Genomic DNA, 24,255 nt, shown 5'->3' on the forward strand with positions numbered 1-24,255 from the left:
AGAAACCCAACGACCGCGAGGCACAGCACAAAAGCGCCTTTTTGTGAACCACATTTCCCGATGTACATAGCGACAATGCGTCATTAGTCTGCGCCGGCGATTGTTTTGAACCGTTGGAAGATGATGCGTGGAGGTATGTGTAATACTGTTCAATGAAACATTCAGGATAGTAGTCGTTTCCCGGCATTTATGAGTCAGTGAGGGCCGAACTGTGGGGTGACAAGTGATTTTCCAAAATACAGTAAACCGCGGAAGGTCTTGACTTTTCCGCGGTCGCAGCCAGGAGTTAATGTTGAATTTGTCTTTATGAAAACCGTAATTCCGTTGCTGTATGGAAATGTAGGTTTACAGAAGGAATCCGCACTTGATTTTTACTCCATTGGGTATTATACTTAGCCAATGACAGGCATTAATGTGGATTTTGTTATTGAAATATACGATTTCCTTGTGAGATAATGTTATGCTGCACAAGTACAAACTTGAACAGTTTGGGAAAGTTGCTGCTGCCATTAAAACGACGACAACTAAATTCTTGACGTTAACTTTATATTTACAGCTTCTTTCTGATGTTCACAGATTAACCATTCATAAAAATGTTTGTGCCAAGAGCCTTGAAAGTGAAGAGACCTGTTCAGGGCTCCAGCCAAGTTTTGAATAAGAAAAGCAAGGTGGATCAGGAAGAGAGAAAAGATGAAGGCAGTTCAGCTGTTCAGAAGGAAGAAGCATGCGAAGACAGCAAAACACAGGATGAAACAATACGAGCAGATGAAGACACCAAAGGACAGGATACAAAACAAGCCATTGGAGACTCTGCGGGTTTGACAGAAAGCTCACTGAATGAAGATGGACATAAGTCTGCTCTAGGTGCTACAGAGGAGGAGGAGGAAGAGGAGGAAGAGGAGGAGGAGGAGGAGGAGGAGGAGCCTGTCAAGTCATTCAAAAAGAACCAGAGATGGCCAGAACCAGGAGACCCTGTCTGTGTGATGTGTGGTCGCTATGGGGAGTACATTTGTGACAGCACCGACAACGATGTTTGCAGTCTTGAGTGCAAAGCCAAACATCTGGCCCAAATGGGTTTGGGAACAGGGGCGGATGTGTTTAACCGTAAGGACAAAAATGGAGATGAAAGGCCTCTGTCTCATCAGCCAGCGGGTGGCTCCGGAGGAGTCAGTGAAAGTGAGGCAGGCTATTCCTACAGGGAAGACAGGTTCATATCAGGCCTAACACAGGAGCAAATGCAGCGGATTAAACAGGAGCTGGGCATTGAAACCCAGGGGAGTGATGTCAGCAGACCCATCATTGAGTTTGAACATTGCGGCTTCCCTGCCACGCTGAGTGGCAACCTGAAAAAGGCTGGCTATGAGGTCCCCACACCGGTCCAGATGCAGATGGTGCCTGTAGGTCTCACTGGCAGGGATGTGATTGCCAGCGCTGATACTGGCTCAGGGAAGACTGTAGCCTTCCTGCTGCCAGTGGTAGTGAGGGCACTGGAGGTACAGTAATGCAGCTAACATCACATTCGTTCATATGTTAAAATTCACACAGTTGCACTGCCTCTTCATATCCAGATAAAGCTCTTTTTGATGTATAGGAAACCTCTCTAGGAAGACTTTAGCCTAATTTGATCTTTTGACTCTCTAGCTATTGAAGAGCAGTACTTTTGAGGAGTGACATTTTACTTTTTCTTTTGGCTGTTTGTTTTTTGTTTTTACATTTTTCTTCAGTTTCATAAGTATAACAAGAGAATTTTCCTAAGAGCCTTAATTGTCAATATTATGGGCAACCATCAGTAAAGAATGCACAGGTCAAGTATGAGAAGCATTTTTCAGTTTTTTTTTTTAACATGAACAGATAAATTGATTGAAAATAAATCACAGATCAAATGAACATAATCATCCTAATTGAGATGCTGCATGTTTTCACCTTTTAGAAACCAGCGCACAGTGTGAGTAGCCCTGTGGCTCTCATCCTGACTCCCACCAGGGAGCTGGCCATTCAGATTGAGAGACAGGCCAAGGAGCTGGTGTTGGGTCTCCCCAACATGAGAACCGCGCTGCTGGTGGGCGGCATGCCGCTCCCCCCACAACTCCACCGCCTCAAAAGCAGCATTAAAGTACAGTCTCTGTTTTGACAATCATTTCCTCCTCTACCCAGCATAAAAAACATCAGTCTGAGTCTTCAACTTTCCACATCATCATATTCTTATTATGCTAACCCCCTTTAGATTATCATAGCCACCCCCGGACGACTTCTTGAAATCCTGAAGCAGAAGGCAGTGCAGCTGGACAAAGCGAAGGTTGTGGTTGTTGATGAGGTATGGCAGACACGGTGCAATCTAGATTTTCTGGAAATTCAGCACTGAAAGGAAATGTGAAATTTTATGTCTTTGACTTCAGAAAGGGATAAAAAGAATAAAAAATGATGTGATTAAAAAAGTTTCTGTACATTTAATGCTGAAAAACATTTTAAGTTAGCCCCTATAATTGAGGCTGAGTACACACTTATGAGGTGGTAACGTGTACAAATCATACACTTTTGAAAAGTCCATATGATATCTGTGATGTATCCTGTAGGTCGACACTATGTTGAAAATGGGCTTCCAGCAGCAGGTACTGGAGGTTTTGGAGCAAGTCCCTGAAGAACGGCAGACGCTGCTGGTGTCAGCCACCATCCCAGCAGGGACGGAGGAGCTGGCTGCCCGATTGGTTCGTGACCCTGTCCGTATCGCTATTGGGGAGAAGAACCAGCCCTGTGCCAATGTGAGGCAGATCCTGTTATGGGTAGAGGAACCGTCGAAGAAGAAGAAGCTGTTTGAGATTCTCAATGTAGGTTATAGACTTGAGGTTTGGATTTTTAAAAATTATTTGGAGAGGTATATATAAATAGCCAACAGTGTCTTTTTTGTTAGCAGGTCTGGTTCCCACTTAAAGTCTTCAAGATATGTTTTGGGTGGAGCATTCACATAGACTTTGTTTAAGAGGTCAGCAGTTTTCTGTTTTTGCGTGGGACCATGTCTTAATTGTCCTCTGGAGAACTAGAAAGTGTTTTGTTAGGGACAAACATAGAAAGTGGATTATTTTGTCAGTTCTAGTTCAGAAAGGATCAGTCTCGATACAGACTGGTACCAGCTTGGTATTTTACTAACCGGCTGCTCAAAGGTGGTACTTCCATAAGCTCCAAAGTCCAGTCAGCCCAATATACCATATTTAGACAGCCATTGCTGCAGCCCTGGCTCCCATCTGGAGGAAATGGGTGGGCCCTGAGCCATGGCCTCACTCCAGGAATCCTAGCAATGGCTTGCAGCATTTAAACAGGGCAGGACAGGAAGGGTCTGCTTTAGTTAACCTGGCGACAAAGTGTTGTCAGTGCACTGTGTGAGTAACAGAAGCTATTAATCTGTGTAGAAGGTGGTTGTGATGGTGTTTTTTTATGCTATTCATTCAGTTATTTATGGCTGCTGTTATTTAATGCAGCTCAGAATATGAGGCTACTGTCTTTGAATTGGGAAAAATTGAGAATTTTGTTGGGGCACTCTATAATGGGGGAATGAAATTTGGATGGGACTCCCCAAAAAACAATCAGCCTGCTTTCAAATAAACAAACAAACATTAATTTAGGCTGTTTAAAGCTGTTCCTGCCATGTCCTGGTACAAATGTCGAGAAATAAATTGGGACTGGATAGTAAGGAAAGTTTTCCCCCCATCTCTTGCAGTACCTACTGCCGGTAAACACTTTTTAATTGCAGCAAACCCCAAATATAGCCATACAGGTTAATGTGGTCTTTTTAAAGCATGCCAGCCAGCCAAGCTATTTATTTATTTATTTATTCCTGGAAAGTGTGTGTTGTTGACTGAAGACCCATGACTGCCATCTGCTGGATTAGGATTTTCACCTTTCCAGTCTGTTCAATCAGCCTCCAGCACCTTGTGACAAAACCAAACAGTTTACACATATATTTTATACTTTTTTTTGCAAGTGAATAACGCAATATATGAAAGGTTAAAACTCAATATACATAGTAGCTCAATCTGTCTGTAAAGTTACCGAAATATCTGTATGGGAGAAGATCATGTTGTAAAATGGGAGAAAATAACTGTTTTTCCATGTGGCTTTTCAGGACGGTAAGCTGTACCAGCCTCCAGTGGTGGTGTTTGTAGACTGTAAACTGGGGGCTGATCTGCTGTGCGAGGCTGTCGCCAAGGTGACGGGCCTCAGCACTGTGGCAATCCACTCTGACAAGAGCCAGTGGGAACGCAACCGCATCCTCAGGGTGAGGCCAGTGGCAGCCAGAACATGCACAGTATTCATCAACATATTGTATGCAGGGAGATGCTGTCCAAAACATAACAACTGTAGGTAAAAACAAACCACAAAGGATAAGATACAATAAAGTGGAAGAAGCAAAAGAGCAATATATTTAGATGAACAAAATCCAGATTTAATTGGATGCCATTCAACATCCTTTCTGGTACAAACGGGAAAATGACTAAATTTTCTGTCTCTACTTGTTCCATCCTGTCATTGAAGCTATTCAGACTTAAACTGATTCATTATTCAAGCTGGTGTCATTTTTATATGGATTCACCATTACATCTGATTTAAATACATATTATTACATTTCACTGTAATATAAAATAAATTTTCTGGGGTTTGAAGATCACCAAATATTTGATTCAGCAGAGCTAAATTTCTTAAAATCCTGCAGCATAATTATTGTTCTAAGTCTTCGATATTTAATATTTGGCAGATTTAACCCAAAAACCATGTAGCCTATGTTTGCTAAACATGTCTGATAGCGCAGCATTTGCTGTGTTGCGTCAACAGGGTCTTCTGGATGGAGACTTTGAAGTGGTGATCAGCACAGGTGTGCTAGGCAGAGGACTGGACCTCGTCAACGTCAGATTGGTGGTTAACTTTGACATGCCAAACACAATGGATGAGTATGTCCATCAGGTTAGTTATAACCACATTAAGTCTTTTCACTTTCCTGCTTCATTCACTGGTAATTACCCATTAGTACATCAATAATGACTAATAGTTATTGAATCACATTCTCCATCCTTAAGTAAATTTCTAATACTTGGTCAGTCATAGCTAAATTAGGGAATTTATTGTGTACAAATAGATAGTTTTAAAGAAGGCAGATGACATCATTTCTCCTTTAATTTGTTCTTGTCTAGGTGGGCAGGGCAGGTCGGCTGGGACACAGAGGAACAGCCATAACTTTTCTCAACAACAACAACAAGCGGCTGTTCCTGGAGGTGGTGAACAGGGTCAAACCCACGGGGTCCATCTTGCCCCCTCAGCTCCTCAACTCACCTCACCTGCATGAGCAGCAGAGGAGGCAGAGACAGAAAGCCAAGCAGGGGCCTGGTGATGTGCTGGTCACTAAGAACAATCTATTAGACATCATAAGAAAACATGACCGTCGCAAAAAGTAGCAAGTTCCTCTGAACGTGCCTGCACTGGTGATATCTGTATGTAGAGTAAATGCTAAATGTTTACTTTGTATATTGTTTAATCAAATAAATGTAATTTTAATGTATTCTGGACAAAAAACCCTGTTGTGTTATTAATGTAAGACAATGTATTCAAATAGAGGTATTCGTCAACCCGGGTCCTTCAGCTGAGTTTTTCAAAACACTGCTGTGGTGTACTTCCTGTGTCGTTTCTGAAGACGGTTCAGACAAAAATCAGTCTGTGGTACCATTGTTTTTTGTTTTCCAACCCATGATCCAAATCTGATGCTTTAACCTTATTGCACATCAGATTCACCAACTTTGACGTATTTTTTTTTATTTATCCCATGGAGGGTATGTCACTGTAATGGCGAGGTGGTAATTTAAGAAGGGAAACTATGAGTAGCACAACTCCTTTGGATACAACCCCTGGGCTGATAACGATCGATTCCTGGCCTGAGTATGATTTCCTTGATTATGCTGCCATCTAGCATCGGTCTCGTGTATTGCGTCACGCCCATGATGTGACGTAACGATTTCCGAGAATTCAGCCAATCAGCTATCACTAGCCGAGTCGGTTTGAAATTGAAGCGGGCGAAGGCGGAAGAGAAGAGGAGACAATAATAAACAAAAGCAGCTCTGCTAGCCTGGATACTCCTTATATTTCGTTTGAATGGATTTACATTCACTTTTATCTAACGTAACGAGCTGTGTTGATGTCCGTCTTACAAATGTTTCACGCCGTGTGTTTCTATACGTAGAGTAACCGGGGGGGAAACTGCCGTTAGCTAGTGAAGCAGTGACTGTTAAGCCCATTTGGACGTTTACGTTTTTGAGAACCGTTTGCCATGTCGTTATTCAGTGTACAAGCTAGAAAACATACAGCTTATTACGATCATCTAATGTCAACGTCGACATCCAGGACACCAGGCAGAGAGCGCCCGGCAGAGCGGAAGGCGACAGATTCAACGCAGGGGAAAACTGAAGTAACGATAACATCCGGAGACTCCGCTTGTGAAGACAGCAGGTCATCTGACAAAGGCCGTCAGGTGAACAGGACTTATGTCATCTCTGCGCAGTCAAAAAGCGGCAGCGGGCAGCCGACTCCTTACCGTGGCCGACTCACTCTGCAGAGGAGGTCAAGGGCGAAGAGCGGAGCTGAAACAGCGGAGAAAACGATGATTGAAAGCAGCCACAATACCACACCAGCACCGGAGAAGAGGCTGACCCTGCAGCGCAGGACCAGGACTCCCTCGATGGATAAAAGCGCATGTGGGCAGCGTGGGGTCAGCGGTACCTGCCAACAGCAAACGCCCAAAGTTCTCAGAGAACCAAACGGCAGGGCGCCTGGTTTATTCAGGTCTATAAGTTTAAGAGAAACTGCTGCTCAGGTGGACACCCAGGGGGGAGCGGCACACAGCAAGACGACTTCCTCCGCAAGTAGGCAGTTAGAGGACCAGGCCCACACCTTTAAAACCCCTACCAAAAGGACCCCATTTGAGAAAATCGCGGCCAAGAGAGACGTGTTCGAGAGACTGGCAGGGACAGAGGCTCCTAAACCCGTACCAGTCAAATCTGCGAATCTAGAGAGGTCCAAATCCCGAGCACAGCAAGCTGAAGTGACGAAACCTGTCCCGACTCCTCGGGTCAGCAAGGCGTCCGCAGGTGTGCACAAACCACACGCCGCGCTGCAGATGAGAAAAACCTCCACATCAAGCCAAAAGGAAGACGTGACCCAGGCCAGGACCTCCACTCTTGCTCCAACTCCAGCTCCAGCTCCAGCTCCAGCTCCAACACCGACCGAGCAGCCCCTGTCCCGACCCAGTGAAGCCCTGAAGCAGCAGGCTTCTTTGAAGATGGAAAATAGTGCAGTGACTGTTGCAGTACGTTTGCGCCCTTTCAGCGCCAGGTGTGTAATGCAGTATTTGCCACAATGGATAGTTAAGTTAAATTGTGCAGCAGTAAATACCCTCACCTTTAATTATATGGGCCTAATTAAACCACATTTCAATGTATGCTAGTAATGAAAGATAAAGGTGTAGTTTAATCAGATCAGTGTCTGAAATAATGTTTCTAAATCTCCTATGTTAAAGGGAGAAGACAGAGAAGGCATCACAGGTCATCTTCATGAACGGCCAGGAGACCATTGTCCAGCATCCAGACTCCAAACAGAGCTACTCCTTCACCTATGACTTCTCCTTCTGCTCGGTGGATGAGTGCGACCTCACTTTCGCCAGCCAGCAGACGGTGTACGAGACCCTGGCCAGACCTCTGCTGCTCAGGGCCTTTGAAGGATTCAACACCTGTCTGTTTGCGTACGGCCAAACGGGTTCTGGGAAGTCGTACACGTGAGTATTTTTTAGTTAACTGCAGTACATGCTCTGCTGAGACTCTTCCCATTGTGTATACCGGGATGACTGTGCATCAGAAATCCTGATTAGTCAGCTGTCAGACTGATTTGTTTGAAATTGTTGTTTAGGATGATGGGTTTTGGAGAAGAGGAAGGTGTAATCCCGCGGTTCTGCAATGAGCTTTTTTCTAGATTGGCCTTCATGGAAAATGAAGAGGTAAAATCTTTCCTTATGAGGATCTGTCCCTGATTAACTTACTTTATTTCTTGTTCTTAAATTTCTTTGTTAGAAAATGTTTTAAGACTGTAGACGCTTAAAACTTGAGTGTGTACATGAGACAGATTTCCCCCCCCTTTTAAATCAAGCGATCACTTCGGGTTGTTTTATTTCAGGTTAAATGTCACGTAGAGATGAGCTACTTTGAAGTGTACAATGAGAAAATCCACGACCTGCTGGTGACCAGAGACGAGCCAAACCAGAGGAGGATGCCTGTAAGTAGTCAGTTTGCAACTTACTGAAACTGCTCTTAATTTTTTTTTTTATTGTGGCTTGTGAACTTATGATGTTTCACTTGTGGCTCATAACCCAACCTATTTTATGATTTTATTGAAGAAATGTTGCTTGCTTTTCGTGGCAAACCAGGGAAAGGGAAAGTTCTTGGCGTTTCCTGTTATTGTTTCTGTACAGAGCATGGAGCATCTCCTGATCATGCCTTGCTCTTGCTCTTAATGCCATGGTGGTTTTTTTTTATCTGCATTGGTAGGGCTGAATAACCTGAAAATACAGGGTCAAGGTGAAACCCTTTTGCTTTGTCCTTCCAGCTCAGGGTGAGAGAGCATCCAGTCCATGGTCCCTACGTTGCTGAACTCTCTGCGTAAGAAACCTTTTTATTTCCTTTGCTGTGGTGCTTTTCGATAAAGACCGAGGGAGCATTCTTTTCAGTAATGTTCACTTTGTTATTTCTTTACAGGAATATTGTCAGCTCCTACAGTGACATTAAGGTACGTTGAGAATGCTGTCAAGATATGTTCGAGCTGTAGCCGATGCTCTTAAGAGCAAGAATGAGTGAGCCAGTCAAGGTACAATGTTGTGCAGTGTAAGAGGCCACAATGAAATACAGACGCCGCTGTCTGACTGAATGTTAATATCTTGAGTGTGCATTGCAGGCACACCATAGAAATAAGTGCTGAGCATTTAAAATATGTCTACTGATAACCACAAAAGAGCGATTTCACACTTGGAGACTCAGTTGTGATTCGCAGTGTTCTTCCTTAGGGCTGGCTGAATCTGGGCAACAAGCAGAGAGCCACAGCAGCCACAGGGATGAATGACAAGAGCTCCAGATCTCACTCAGTCTTCACCCTGGTTATGACTCAGACTCAGGTATGGCCTCTCAGCGTTACTGTATGCCACGCATCAGTGTCCACTAACCCGACTCATGTCAATGTTCCACAACTAATCAGCTTTTCTGTGGGTGCTTGTATGCAGACCGAGTTCGTGGAGGGCGAGGAACACGAGCACAGCATCACCAGCAGGATCAACTTGGTGGACCTGGCGGGCAGCGAACGGTGTAAATCTGCTCAGACAAGCGGAGACCGACTTAGGGTGTGTACACAAACGCATACATGCACACCATGTTATTCTTACTAATCACTGTGCATATGTGAATTAGTTTTTCTCAATTCATATATAAATTTTTAAATTAAATCTCACTGTGTTTTTTTCCTTATTCTCAGAGAGTATAATCAGTTACCAAATACTCAAATAACCGAATACCGAGGCATTTGCTCATAAGTTAGTCATCATTATGAGACTTCACTTTATGAAGTCATACAATTTACAATTTATGATGGCCATTTTTCACTGTGACATTTTGAAACCCGAACAATAGCTTGAGAAAAGGGCTGCGTGAATCAATAGCAATCAATTAATCATTAATTGTATTGTCAATTGATTCCTATATTTCAAAGGGATGTGAATTTTTCATGAAACCGCCTGCCCTTATTTAACATAATAAATGCCAGTTTTACTGTGTCATTATAGGAGGGTGCAAGCATCAACAAATCCCTGCTTACCCTTGGAAAGGTCATCTCTGCCCTGTCAGAACAGGCACTGACCAGGAAGAAGGTCTTCATACCATACAGGGAGTCTGTGCTGACATGGTGAGAGATCAAAGTGCTTGTACACGGTCTTTATAGAACACAATGTCTTTTCTTTCTTTGAATGAGTAACATAAACATAACTGGTCAGTTTCAGTTTCATGTAGTACTCCAGAGTAGTGGACAACAAATTTCATGCTTATACATACAGATATTGACAGGACAAGAATAACAAATTAGAATCCACTAACAGAAATTCATAGATTATAAATGAGGTGCATGTAGAATTTGTATAACTAAAAAGATGATTTTGCCATTTTTTTTAAATGTATTTTTTGTTTTTACATTTTCTCAAATCCGCAGTAGTGGAGCAGATCTTATTCTCCGTGATGATCCCGAATCACAGTCTCTTTGTCTCTCTTTTTTTTTTTTCTTCTACAGGCTGTTGAAGGAGAGCCTCGGTGGTAACTCAAAGACGGCCATGATTGCCACGCTGAGCCCAGCGGGCAGCAACGTGGAGGAAAGCCTGAGCACTCTGCGCTACGCCCAGCAGGCCCGCACGATCATCAATGTGGCTAAAGTCAATGAGGATACCAACGCCAAACTCATCAGAGGTCTGACACCCAAAATATCACAAATCTCTGTTGGATTTTTATTCTGTTATAACTGCAATAAGCTTTTCAAACATTTAGTATGTTTGACAGCGCGTCAGCACGTGCATAAACCCTGTGTGACATTAACTGAGGGGTGGATGGAGCAGGACTAACAGAACACTACGTTGCCTTGAGAAAACAAGACAGCAGGGTGTACATGGTGAACCTGAACCTCTCCCATTCTGCATGAGAACAACTAAAGATGCCTTTTCTTTACTGAGCAGCGTTGTTGCCATAGTCCTGGCTTTACAGGTGTGAAAAATGTGCAGCCCGGGGTGTAAATTCAAGTTTTCAGGCAACAGAGTATATTTCTTAACAATCGCTCGATCCTCAGCAGCTTAAATAAGTGCATGCACATAAGCTCATCTGAACTGTTATTCACTCTGTCTTGGTTGTCTTCCTGTCCATCAGCCCTTCATCTGCTTCTCTTTGCTCCTGTTCGTATGCTTCTTTCTCTTCATATGTGAATGTCTATCTTTGTATGTGTGTCTTGCTCTTGATCTCCTTCGCTCTCCCTCTCTCCCGTATACCCTCCTGTCTGTCCATCTATCCATCACCAGCTCATTCACAACCCAGTTCAATTAGGGCCTGACTCTAACCTTGCCTCCAGGCCATATTTATGCACTGTCAGTTGCACATGGCAGCTAACTGTCATGCAAGTATTATTTTTCATGAGATGATTGTGCTGCTGTTTGACAGTTTTAGCAGTGAGGGGAGCTCTTGCTGTGGATTTCTCTCACATCACCTGTCAGTGTGTGATGCTCGAAATTAATATGACTCAAACATTATAAATCAGGTCAATGCTGCTCGGTAAATTGTCTTCAATAAATTACATTCAATAGCTCCGCTGACAAAATCTGAATATTTCTCTAGCCATCTGAATCATGTCTTAGAACACACACATTCAGGACCTAATGTAACTTTCATTTATGTGTGTATTTGCTCTAAATACCTTCATATATTTTAGCTTTACACAGCATTCTGGACAAACTTTGTGTGTTGTCAGAGTTGAAGGCTGAGGTTGAGAAGCTGCGAGCAGCCCAGATGAGCTCCCAGGGCATCGAGCCAGAGAGGGTCAGGCTGTTCCAGCAGGAGATCTCCGCCCTCCGGAGCAAACTCTGTCAGCAAGAGAGAGAAATGGCCGAGGCCAACCGGTCAGTATTACTGCCATAATTGCATTTTCTTTTTTATTATTTTGTTTATCTGATGGAAAAGACCTACATATTATCCGTCTCCTGTTTGAGTGGTTCAGAGTGAAAGTTTCAGCAGTTTAGAGAATCCTTGTGGCAAAGTCATCCTTTTAGATTTTTTTTACATCCACTCATGTCACAGAAATAATCTTAACTCTGCTCTCTTTTGACATGTACATAATATTTTGTTAATATTTTTCTAATCTTCAGTTTTTTACTTTATTCTGTATAGGTGGAAAAAAAAAGAATCTTTCAAATACTTTTCTTCAAAAAGCAAAATATAACTCATGATGAACCAGAACTTTTTAACAAGTCAAGGTTGACATTTTCCATCTGATGAGCTTTTGAGTTTAGTCAGAAGGTTTGTAAGTAATTGATTAAGGTAGACATCTTACACAAACATGACATAGTTGGATTTTAGGTGATTTCATTTTTTGTTATATTTTATGTTATTTTCTGGCAGGGCATGGAGAGAAAAACTAGAGCAAGCTGAAATCCGCAAACGTGAAGAGACCAGAGAGTTGCAGGTATTTTACACTGTCCGACAGCACAATGATCTCTTCACCACGCTGGCCCTTAAAGGTCAAATAACAAACCCTGGAACAAGCTGTCGTAAATATTCTTGTGTCCCTACATGTAAATCAGTATGTGAAAGTGTTTGGAATTGTTCTGTGTTTTCAGAAAGCAGGTGTGACTTTCAAAGTGGACAATCGTCTTCCTAACCTGGTGAACCTGAATGAGGACCCCCAGCTGTCTGAGATGCTTCTCTACATGATCAAAGAGGGTCGAACCACGGTGGGCAAGCTCAAATCCGAGTCCAGCCATGACATCCAGCTGACGGGGGCCCTCATCGCTGACCAGCACTGGTAAGAAACGCATCACTATTAGAAAATACCATTGGCAAAAAAGAAAAACAAATGATTTTATATAAGTAGCAGCAAAATAGCATGTGGTCTGTTGTTGTTATTTGAGAAACAAAATGTCTCTTTGCTTTTCTTGTCTATCCAGACATTTTCACACCCAGCAATCTTTTAGTTACAGCAGGCATTCAACATGAAAAATGTACACATATGTGATGTTTCGATTTGTTGTAGTGTTATAACCAGCATGCAGGGTACGGTCAGCATCATTCCCATGGAAAACGCCAAAACCTTCGTTAATGGAAACCTCATATCCGAATCCACTGTCCTACACCATGTAAGTAGATCAGAAATTCCTCCTAAACCATCTGACGTCTAGCATTATGTTAGTAAGATTTGCGCAACGGTTTTCTTTGCGCTAATCTGTTATTTGCTCGAAATTAAACTTGGCCAACTCGTTGAATGAATTAACTCCTCTCATCTCTGTGGTTGTGGTTTCCAGGGTGACAGGGTGATTCTCGGAGGAGATCACTACTTCCGCTTTAACCATCCGGCAGAGGTGCAGTGTGGGAAGCGGGTGTCATGCTGGACAGGTGAAGGCGATGGCCAGAAAGACTTTGAATTTGCCAAGAATGAGCTACTCGCAGCACAGAGAGCCCAGTGAGTGCAGTTTTTTTGTTCCTTCAAGAATTACATCCATCCTCTAGTATTTGCGCAGACTAATGATTAAAGTAAGAAGTCCCTTAAGCCACCTTTGCTTTTCCCAGGTTGGAGGCAGAAATTGAAGAAGCCCATTTGAAGGCAAAAGAGGAGATGATGCAGGGAATCCAAATGGCAAAAGAAGTGGCCCAGAAGGAGCTTTCTAACCAGAGGGAACTTTATGAGGACAGGATCCAAGCCCTGGAGCGTGAACTGGTAAATTTGAAGCTTTCTCTCTATGCTTTGGTTACCTGCCATTTCGTTTTCTTTAATTAACATTTTAGGGGATTAAGACTAAATTGAAGGATTAAGTGTTTTTTTTGTTGTTGTTTTTTAAACAAAACTATAGTCACAACAAGTATATTTTCTTCCTGCACTGTTGCGTTACGTCATGTATAATCTTTACACCCTGTCAGTTTGTGTAGCTGATATTAAGTAATGCCAAAATATAACTGATTGCTTCAGAATGTGGAGATAGAGCGGAAGCGCCAACAGGAGTTGGACCAGCAGAGGGTGGCCACCCAGATGGCAGAGCTGAAACTGGCCAAGCGGGAGCTGGAGCAGGAGGTGGACACCCACAAGACACGTCTCCGCTTGCACATGGAGTCCCAGGTTAGAACCCAGAACAACACCTGGGAATGTTAAGTTTCCTTCTCACTTGTTGAATGCTCCTTCATTTGTTCATTCCGATGCTTCCTGGTGATCTAAAATGAGCTTTAGTAGCTTTAACCGATGGGTCATTTGGGTTTTGAGTCATGCTGGAGTTTGGCTTTAAGAATAATGTTTTGGCCTGATGTTTTGTTTTTCTTTTTTAATATTATGTCACTTTACTGTGATGAACTCGCAGGCGATGGAGGAGCACCGCGTGCGTCAGGCGAGGATTGTTGAGGCCCTGGAGGCAGAGAAGAGAAAGATCGGCAAAGAGCTCGAGGAGATGCAGAAAAAAAAAGCCTTGAGGGAAAACCAAACCTCCCGGAACGGTGAGAGCTTTCAAGTCTCCACAGAGCATATAGCAGAACCACAATGACCAGTTCCACATAAGTGGAGTTCCAGATGGGTGGGGTTCAACCTTTAAGTCAAACAAACCGGGGGAGAGAGAATTTGCCAGGACATGATATAAACACAGGACCTAACATCAGCTTAATAGGAACAGAGACGGAGGCGGAGAGACTGTAGCGCAACAGATGTCATTTAGTATGAGGTAATTTACAGCTCTCATATGGATGGTGGTTATTCTGTAGTGCTTTCTATACAATAGAAAAAGCTCAAATCTAACTTATTTGCACAGTTACACAGTTGACTAGAACTAATCTCAACAAAGTCAAACAGCACAATGTATCTTTGTATTTTCTTTTTTTTTTTTTTGTTTTCACATCTGCACTCCCCTTTACAGACATGTCTTTATAATACCTTACACGTGCCACTCACTTAGGCCAAAGCAAGCGGAACAGTCAAGAATTTCTTATTACTTAGAAGTCACATTTCTAAATGTTTCTGTGGCAGTCTGTGTATAATGCTGTTTCCTCTTTTCCCTTCTCATTCAGTGTTGGTATGAAGTGCACTAGACATCATGTTGCCTCATGAGCAGTATATTGGCAGTAAAATCAGAAACTTAAGATGATCTGTATCCTACAAGTCAACTGTTTCAGAATGACTGACATGTCAAGTGTCCTTGAAAGTCAGAAGTCATAGTAAGAGCATTATTACTGTTGGTACTGGGTAACTTCTCTAACAGCATGATTTCTGTTCTTGTAGCTTGAATCCCTTCCATCCATTGTTGTTAAATTGGGATGGGGAAAAAAAGATCATCTAAACCAGATGCACTTTGACTCAGAGCTCTTTCATTTCTGTATTGCAGTCTCTCCACAGTGGGATGCCATGAAGTTATCCCTGATGATTGAGGAGGCCAACAAGATCAGTGCTAAACTGAGGAAAAACACAGTCTTCAGCAGGTATAACAACATCACAGAGATCACAGTTTATGTAGGAGTTTATTCATTAGATAGGCTACAAAGCTGTTGAGAATAAATAAACCAAATTAAGGTAACAGGCCCTGTTCAGAAGCACAGATCATCTTGGTTAACCATAATTTGAATTCTTTATTTTGCAGACACGAAAGCTCTGATGCTGAGAACCTGGAGCAGGGTGGTCTGCTCCAGGTACGGGTTCAGAACACAAAGCTGGGGATCTCCACTTTCTGGAGCCTGGACAAGTTCCAAAACAACATAGCTGCCATGAGGGAACTTGAGCAGGTCTGCTTTAAATCAGTTTTGCCTTTTCAAGTCATCACCTTTTTTTTTATAGTTATTGGTCATTTTTAATGTCTGAAGACAGAATAAGAAGTACGTTTCTTGTTTCCCATTGTGGAAACGGGCTATTCATTTGTGACGAGTAACGTCACACGACGAAATGCATGGACTCATAGGAAGCCTGTGCATATCGGGCTCTAATAAGCTGACATATGCTGTCTGTTGAGTAAAGCATATTCATCCAGCCTGTCGGTCTGTTCGTCATTCTACATATTCAGAGTCTGACATCACCTGAAGTGCAATTGCCAATTTCCCAGGTGTTTGGCCTTATTTACAGTCCTGATCGAGTAGTTTTATGTCTGACAGAGGGTTGCTGCCTCACTTTGCTGTGCTTTTCTCATTAAGTTGAGTAAATGAGACTGGTCATGTCAGCAGTAGTTCACTCTCCGCAGGGGGATTCCACCTCTAAAGATGACGATGTGTTTTATGACCCTGATGATGAGTGGGAGCAAGATATATCGGCCTCCTCCACTTCCACCTCCTCCTTCTCACGCCGAAGGTAATTACCCAGCTCTTCCTCTCTCCTCCAATCCATCAGTCTCTCTTTCCAGCAACTGACATTTACATTAGATTTCAGGGGCTTAATTGGTATTCTTGTCCAGTTACTTGAAATATGTAATGTGGTCCTGAGTGGGGTGCAGACAGTCTTTCTGGAAGTGTCCACCTTACTGTTGTTTACAGTGCCAGAGCTTAGCCGGATAGTGTTTTGGCCTTTGGCCTTACCCACAGCCATCATATTCAATACAAGTGACATTCTTGCGCTGTTTTAATGTGAACAACATGTTAGGCAAATGGATGTATATGGAAAGTTAGGTATGTGGATGGAACATTGAAAATCTTTTTTTTTTTTGTCAAACAGTTTGGAAGATTTTGGTTATTTTCACAAAGCCCTCATAGTTTCCACCAATGTGATTTACAACCTGGCACATATTTTTAACATTCAACACATCCTTCTTTCTGTCAAGAAAAGTTGATTTGAAGTTGCTGCCCACAGAATATTTCCCTCTTTATGCTTTTTCCTCTGTTTATTAATTTCATTTCCACAAAGACCAGGCCAAGGGTTTAGAAAAAGAAATGGCTCTAAGGGTCTCTGTGTTTCTCACTCTACAGCCCACAACCCAAACACCTATGGTACACGCAGAACCGCCAACATTTTCCCCTCACATTGTTGTTATTCTTGTCAAGCGTGTTTATGGTGTTCCTGGTGGTGCCTGAACTACCAGCAGACTCATCCAAATGAAACATGGCTCAGGCTCTGTGGTACTTTATCCCTTCTCTCCACATTAAACCCACAGCCAAGCCTTGTGTCCACAGTTACAGCTGTTCACTGACCCCACCTGCTGTAGCTTATTCACACTGATGAAAATCTATTCTCCTGCTTAACCTGTTTAAGAACCTTTTACACATGAATTAAAATGAGATCTTTGCAAAATACCACCCAATCAATATATTAAAGCATCCATCGCACACTTAAAATCAGATTCCCATAGTCGTGTCAAGCAATAGTTAGAAATAGAGAAGCACTGCCCACATCAGTTGGGGTAAATGTAGTCTGTTTCCATTCCCCTCACAACGACATCTGCAAATAAACTGGGGCACTCAGCTCCAGTAAGGAAATCCATACACATGAAAATTGTAACAAGCACAACAGACAGACTTCAACAGTGGTCCATTTAAAAAAAAAAAAAGAAGTATTGGACAACAAACTTACAGACAGTATAATGTTATGTGAACAGTAAACATTTTCAGAACATGCCAGAGCACTGCTCCCTTCTGAATTTGAGCATCAACCTGCCTAATAATCATAGATGTGAATATAATAATAAATGTCAATCATATAAGAAAATAATATACATGTAAATGTATGATATTTTTGGCAGGAGCAGGAGCTTGTTGAGGAGCAGGAGAATCTCAGGGCGTCTTTATGAGATCCGGGTCCATCCGATTCAGAGCCTCCACAACAGCTCCTCACAGTCTGCTGGTAAGGCGCTGAACAAAATCACTTTTTCTGCTTTCTGGTTGACACCATGCTTTAAATAGTCGTTGTTGACAATGTTGTTGCTGCCTGGGTGCATTTGGTTCTAATTTAGTTAAACTGAGGTGAGAGTAGTTATCAGGAAACATGTAGTGTCAACACACACAGTGCACAGAAACCTGGTTCTGATGTTTAGAGGGGTAAAAGGGTACAGGTTTTATCTGCATTTAAAAAAAATGTGAAAGTGCACTTGATTTTATTACAAATTTTTTTTTTTTTAACTATGACACAGTGTTGTAAGAATGAGTTCTAGTGAAGTCATCTGTGCACACCCCAACTCTTCGCTGTGTCTGTCCCAGGGTTGATGGGTGTGGTCAACCCACCCTCCATCCGTTCCACCAGCTCAGACTCTGCCATGCCAGGCATCTGCAAAGAGCTGATTGGCCAGTCGGTGGCCCGCCTACGTGGTTTTAGTGGGACAGAAGAGAGCATGGCAGACAGGCTGGCCTCTGATCTGTTCTTGTTGTATGTGGCCATCCAGACAGTATCTGACCTATACGACAGCCTGGATGATGACAGCCAGGAGAATGGTGAGATTTAACCTAAAATTCAATCTTTTATGGCTGAAGACAGGAAGAAGCTCACAAGTATCCAAATAAATAAATAAACAGTAGCAGTGTAGATAAATAACACAGTAATCACTTGACATATTATTTTTCTATGCAATTGTCAGACAAATGAAACATAACATAAATGATTTTGATGGTTTTAGGATTGCAGTACTTTCATTTTTTTTTAGTTTCAATAAATATCAATATTTTTAAATAAATTAGTCAGCTAATTTGCAGACTACTGAATTACCTTCTCTGTTTTGCTGCTTTCCCGTGTAGGTGAACCAAACAGTTAATATGTCTCTGTTCTATGTTCTTATCCTGCAGTGTTTGTCTGTAACTTGGTGGCCCAGACTCAGCTGATCAAGGCCACGGCAGCCATTGAGAGTGCAGTGTTTGTTACCAGGCAGTGGCTGGCCAGTGTTAAACCGTCCTCTGGCCTGCTGTACACCATCGCAGAGGAGCTCAAGTGCCAGGTCAAGAAGATGGGAGGATTCTTTCAGCTGCTTATTCAGGTAAACAAAAAAAATTACCACACTGAATTAAAGTCCACTCCCTGCTCTTCCTGGCATTTCTTTTATATAATTTAATTGAAAAGAATGCAATATCTGAAGCTGAAAAAATGATTTCAGTTTAGTGTAGTTTTGACAGGACATGGCTAATCAAAATGCACAGTATTAATTGACGTGTCTTAGCTCTGAGCTGTTTGAGCTCTGTCTATGGAAATGACCAAGCTGAGGGAATTCTCAACCTTGAGCCCCAAACAGAACATGAATATATGGAAAATAAATCTAAATTCCTTACCAGCCTCGGCACCTAAACACACAATTTTCCCCTCTCACTTCAGATTTTTCACATTCTCTAGCATTTTAATTTATTTACTGACCCTCCAGACGAAGTCGGCCGTTTTGTTAGTTTGCTTGCATTGATTTAGTGTTAAATCAATTTTAATTCAACCTGCCTGTTTGTGCCGTCTTGGTGTTGACTGAAAGTGGAAAAATTTTCTCCCCGTACAGGGTTGTGAATCTGAGATCACGTCAATGGTGACGGAGGCACGAAGGAAGAGCAGTCAGTGCCTGGATGCTGCATTGCTTGCACTTGGCCACCTGGCGGTAATGACAGGCATGCCACTGAATGCTATGGAGCGGGGTGCCCAGGCCACAGGCAAGGTAACACCACCATTAATACCACAGCAGCCTACTATCCATGTCAAAGCTCTGGGGTCCGCTGTAATCAAGCCCCCACTCCACAGTACTGAAGAATGGAATATTAGCTGCGTGGATTTCAGAGTAAGGAACACATTGGGGGTGGGGAATTATTGAACAGAATAAGAATATGGCTATGGAATAAGGGTTTGATTCTGTCGATGTGCACGTAGTGGTAACTCGTTGTGTGCAAACGGAGGTAAATGTAAGGAAAAATTAAGAGTTGTCGGTACGTTTAAAGACCCACAAAATTTAGCACATGGAGGTTAGTGCATGAAATGATGAGATTCAGTTCTACCGTCTTGTCTTTGGTTTAGTTTTAATTCAACACTGTAGTAAGCATATATCTTCACATATTTTGTATTCTTTATTAGTATTTAATTTTCTTCAAAAAGGAGTCAAAGCAACCACAATGTGTATGATGAGCCGAGGCAGCCAGCGAAGAAAGACTGCCACAAATTCAACTTGTTACTATGCGATTACATCTTTTCAGAAATCCATTGTCACATGTCTGCTAAAGGGGATCAATAAGGGCGTCCGCTCCCTCTTAGAGGAGAGCCTCACCATCACCAGAGAAATGCTGCGAGAGGCTCAGCTGTCCTACCCCAGGAACCCAGTAAGAGAACTTAACCATTTGCTGCAGGGAAACTGGCTCGTCCTGTCTTACAACCTTACACGTTATTGTGGTTATACAACTGGATTTTGTGCTGATAATTTACTTACCATAAATGTGTACCTAAATGAGGTGTCGTTACTGATAATCCATCTCTTACAGGCCCTGCAGAGCCTAAAATCCAAGACGCTTGACTTAGCTCGAGCTCTGCAGAGCTACATGCATTGCCTTTTCACGGTGAGTTTTAGCAGCACAACTGAGTGCAAACAGGTGTTAATGTCCTACTGAAGAACAAAAAAGCTTTTATGCTCTCTGTTGAAAGTTTCGTTAAGGTTTTGGCAAAGTATTCAATTTAAATATTGACTTTAATAGCGTTTTATTGATGCAGATTTAAGAAGTTTATTATATAGGAAGACCGACTTGGCGGAAAATGGCGTGAAGAAGCTGTAGCGTAACAAATTCAAACGGTTTGAAAAGCATGGAACAACACCAGACATTTTAATGTCAGAGCTGTACTTTTGTGCAGCTGTGTGATATTAGAACAACTTATTGATGTCACGATAATGTCATAATCATAACTATGTATATGATGTTTCATATTCTTGTTCAAAATTTATTACAGATAATAATCCTGAATGTTGGCATTGAAATGTTCAAAGTGAAAGAATTTGATTAATGGCATCAGCTATCTGTTATCTGCAGCTTTCTTTCAAAAACTGCTGGTATTAGTTTGGGTAAACTGTGGTTCAAAGACAGAATACATGATCTGCAAAGCCTCCCTGGATATGTCAAGGTTAAAAAACAATCTTCCATCTTGACACAGGCTTAAATGTTACAGATTAAAACCCAGACCCACAGCAGCCCCGTTAAAGATGCCACTCAGCCTTTATTGCTCCTGTAAAGCTCAATGCTCTGTAGGCTTATCTCTGTGCAGTCGTCCCTTGACGATCATTCAGGTAATGAATGTGTTGAATGAAGTGGCATCAGTCATGGCTAACAGGCTTGTTTGCCGTTATCTTAGCTACACAAACTAGCAGTTTTTTTGTTAAAACCAATCATTGACACATATAGGCGCGGGGGTATTTTTGCTGCCCACAGTGTTATTGTAGTCAAATAAACCTGAGTTATAGCCTGAGGCAAGTACTTTCACGTAACCAAGGACTGCACATGTGCAAGATGGTGGATGTAAATGCACCTATAAATGTGTACTGCAGCTGGTATTGTAGCTGTAGCTGTGATTTTGTGATTGAACCTAAAACTGTTGAACCTTTGTAGTTTGCAGCTCTTTGGAAAGGGTAACTTAGGAACTTAAATGTTGGCAAAAAGTGGAATGGAATTGTTATTCACAGTTAGTGTTCTATACAACTATAGCTGTGTATATGTTACTTCATTTAAGCAGTAACTAGGGACAAAAATTACTCAAACCTGATAATTAATAACGATGCAAATGAATTTGTGTTCGCAGCAGTAAAAGAAGATAAATTTAGGTTAAAATAACATGTGTACACAGCTGTGTATGGAGTAAATGCCATGACGTAACATTTTCCGCTGTGCGATAGAGAACTGGGAAGGTGGCCATTAGGTTTATGTCATAGAAAAGGACACATCACCGCGGAGGCTCCAGTCATTCGGTGTGTGTGTGTGTGTGAGTTCCGCTTAGTATTGTTTATTTGCTCTCTCTTGTGTTCAGCTTTTGGGTGTGATTATGATTTCAAACAGGCGAGTGAAACGGACCCAGAGGAGGGGGAGGTGGGGGAGGAGGAGGCGGCCTCAGCTTCCCATTTCCAGGCACTGAGAACTACAGCAACCAAGCTGTTCCAACTGAACCAGGCCACCAGACAGCTGCATTCCTCTCTGTCTACCACCCTGCGAGGTAAAGCTTCTGAATTATACACACAGTCGGGGTGTTTAGCTAAAACTTATTTTATTATTATTATTTTAACTTTATTTAATGTAACCTACATAGTGCAATACCCATCCCTCGGACGAAAGCAGACAGTCCACTAAGGGCCAGAACCATTTGTTTGTGGTTTTTGTCCTTTCAACAGATTTTCTAAATGCCCAGCTACGTTATAATACAACCAAGAGGCAATTGATTGTTAAAAATTCTCTCATACATCATATTAGAGCAGACTTTTTTTTGGTGTTGAGAAGCTGCAGTGTTTATTAACTAACACTCTGTAGCTTGCTCTGTGCACTTACAACCAGATTGCCAGTTTACGGCTACCCTTTTCCTCTGTTCTGCTCACTTTCCGGACATTTGTATGCGCTCTCTCTCGCTCGACTGCCGACTCACTACGCACTGCACTGCCCCTTTAGCAGAATTTTTTTTTTTTCTGTTTTTTGATAACTGCTTTGAATACTTTTGTACATAAGAGTTTTGATTGTTGTGTCACTTCTTCTACCTGACTGTGATCTTCCTTCCAGGAAAAGACAGAGATTCCGACCTCAGCAGCTGCAGGGAGCTGATCTCCTCTTCTGCCAAAGCTGTCGACGAGCTGGTCACTGGTCTGTCCAACGAGGCACCATTGATGCTAGCCTCGCAGCTTCCCTGTGTTCAGAGTGCCATTGCCGCACGAGATGAGCTCCACTCTGCCCTGCAGTGCCTGTCCTCCTCGTGGAACCAAGTGGGGGCAGGAGAGAGCAGGAGCTCGGCTGCTTCTGAAACGAGCATAGAAGATGAAATCTTAACTAAAGAGAGTGCTGCCACTCGCAGTGCTGTTAGAAACAGGGTTGTCAGTAAGATAGTATACTCTGTCCCTCCAGATGTGCTGTCCAAGGGTAGCACACACTGGGTGTGATGGGCACGTATCCTATGCGTTTTTCTTTTTTGATGCGCTCACATCATGTACGATTTTACTGTAAAAATTAACTGCTGATATTGAGAAGAATTTGAAGTGAGCATGCTGATAGAAACTTCCTCTCTGTTACCATTAAAGTTGACAAAACAATTTGTTAGATTCACATACAGCCAACACTACTTTATAAGTATGAAAAATATCTGCAGATTTCCACCGAGCTATATTTTTGAATTACAAAGAAGATAATAAAAGTGTGCAAACAAATATGCGGATGCTTCAAAACTACAACTGGCAATCCTTAACATTTTGTCACTTCTGATATGGTGTAAAAAGCACTCCTGTCAAGTCCAATAATTTGCTACTATGACTTTTAAAGTTATTTTAGATGCAAGTATTGGGGCACACTTAGCAGTAGTAATTGGCTGCACGCGTTTACTTATGCTGTACTAGGTCTTCTTGTTGTACTATGTTTTTCAGAGGCCACTAAATTATTCTTTATTGCATTTTTTCTTTAGCAATTCAAACATTCGAGGTACCCATGTGCAGCAGCTCAGGTAGTATTTTGAAGTAAAAAAAAATAATGAAAGGCTTTCTCTGTATCTTTCTTGTAATGAAGATACATTTTGTTTTCATATTTTCATAAAATTGAGCTTTTTCTATGTTTGATAACACAATTTAACGATTTGCACTCGGGGGCGACTTGTATACTCAGCGTTTCTTCTCAATACATGTACTTTCACAAAGCATTATTTTGTTCTTCCAGTGTTTTGTAATATTCTTGTGAAATCTGATATGTCAAAAATAACACAAGCAACCTGCACTTCTGCAGTAAAGTCATGTGCCTTGATTTGAAAAGGACCCAAACCTTTTCACATTGAAGGTCACTGTTAAATAAAGCATGAATTCTTGTGAAAACTGCATCTATAATGAGAATATTTGGAATCTACCCACACCTAACTTTATGTCATCAACTCCTTGTGGTTGCAAAAGTTCCATCCATTGACATATGTTCTTGTATTAAGTCTTTGTGGAGGCCCAGGCTTGACTAGACACCCTGAGAGCCACTAAAGGACCGCTGGAGGTCCCTGAACCCTACTTTTGGTATCCTTTTGCACTGCTTGCTAGCGGTTACACCCACTCCACTCCTCTCCTCTGCAGTTCCTCTGCATCCTCCTCCCTTCACACTCCTTTAGAGTCAGCTACCACTAATGTTCCTTGGTTACGGACTGATTGGGTGAGAGAAAAACATACATTGAGTAACTTTACACTTGGTGGATTTTTTTTTTTAAAAAAGCGTGGGAGTGGTTGAATGTTGCGTTCACAGGCACGACTCGATTGGAATGAGAAGACGCGCAAAAAAAGTTTTTACCAAGACGAATAAATCAGGTAAAACAATCGATACGTTTTGCTTTTTTATGCTTAGCCGATAC

General features: G+C 42.2%; 3 protein-coding genes and 1 long non-coding RNA gene across 6 annotated transcripts in view; 3 read left to right on the forward strand and 1 right to left on the reverse strand.

The window, feature by feature from the left end:
• Nucleotides 1-10: 10 nt before the first annotated feature.
• ddx59 (DEAD (Asp-Glu-Ala-Asp) box polypeptide 59) lies at nucleotides 11-5,545 on the forward strand. Of its 2 annotated transcripts, none has more exons than XM_046392600.1 (8): nucleotides 11-133; nucleotides 577-1,493; nucleotides 1,931-2,113; nucleotides 2,225-2,314; nucleotides 2,574-2,825; nucleotides 4,118-4,270; nucleotides 4,825-4,953; nucleotides 5,181-5,545. In XM_046392600.1, the coding sequence occupies exons 2-8, from the start codon at nucleotides 594-596 to the stop codon at nucleotides 5,439-5,441; spliced, it is 1,968 nt and encodes a 655-aa protein (XP_046248556.1). In that variant the 5' UTR covers nucleotides 11-133; nucleotides 577-593; the 3' UTR covers nucleotides 5,442-5,545. The 2 variants fall into 2 exon arrangements, with proteins under 2 accessions (XP_046248556.1, XP_046248555.1); XM_046392599.1 differs by lacking the exon at nucleotides 11-133 and adding an exon at nucleotides 144-339.
• Nucleotides 3,827-6,681, reverse strand: LOC124061073. Its single transcript, XR_006843680.1, has 2 exons — nucleotides 6,572-6,681; nucleotides 3,827-3,923 (listed from the first exon to the last, which is right to left on the reverse strand). It is a non-coding gene; the product is annotated as an uncharacterized LOC124061073 (long non-coding RNA).
• On the forward strand, nucleotides 5,934-24,106 carry kif14 (kinesin family member 14). Its single transcript, XM_046392595.1, has 29 exons — nucleotides 5,934-7,368; nucleotides 7,553-7,807; nucleotides 7,939-8,026; nucleotides 8,203-8,301; nucleotides 8,632-8,684; nucleotides 8,781-8,811; nucleotides 9,086-9,193; nucleotides 9,299-9,415; nucleotides 9,854-9,972; nucleotides 10,351-10,523; nucleotides 11,569-11,716; nucleotides 12,216-12,279; nucleotides 12,434-12,618; nucleotides 12,847-12,949; nucleotides 13,115-13,272; nucleotides 13,380-13,527; nucleotides 13,777-13,923; nucleotides 14,159-14,291; nucleotides 15,170-15,263; nucleotides 15,422-15,563; nucleotides 16,013-16,119; nucleotides 17,501-17,601; nucleotides 17,955-18,185; nucleotides 18,534-18,721; nucleotides 19,223-19,375; nucleotides 19,905-20,027; nucleotides 20,187-20,261; nucleotides 21,744-21,897; nucleotides 22,452-24,106. Exons 1-29 carry the CDS (start codon nucleotides 6,308-6,310, stop codon nucleotides 22,823-22,825), a joined length of 4,932 nt encoding a protein of 1,643 aa, XP_046248551.1. The 5' UTR covers nucleotides 5,934-6,307; the 3' UTR covers nucleotides 22,826-24,106.
• Nucleotides 24,068-24,255, forward strand: part of LOC124061069 (adhesion G-protein coupled receptor D2) — an 82,440-nt gene continuing 82,252 nt past the window's right edge. For both annotated transcript variants that reach the window (XM_046392596.1, XM_046392598.1), the window contains exon 1: nucleotides 24,068-24,211. The gene's annotated coding sequence lies outside the window, so the exon portion shown is untranslated. The remainder of the gene's footprint in view (nucleotides 24,212-24,255) is intronic.

This window comes from Scatophagus argus, chromosome 6 (assembly GCF_020382885.2).
Source record: "Scatophagus argus isolate fScaArg1 chromosome 6, fScaArg1.pri, whole genome shotgun sequence".
NCBI classification, from domain to species: domain Eukaryota; kingdom Metazoa; phylum Chordata; class Actinopteri; family Scatophagidae; genus Scatophagus; species Scatophagus argus.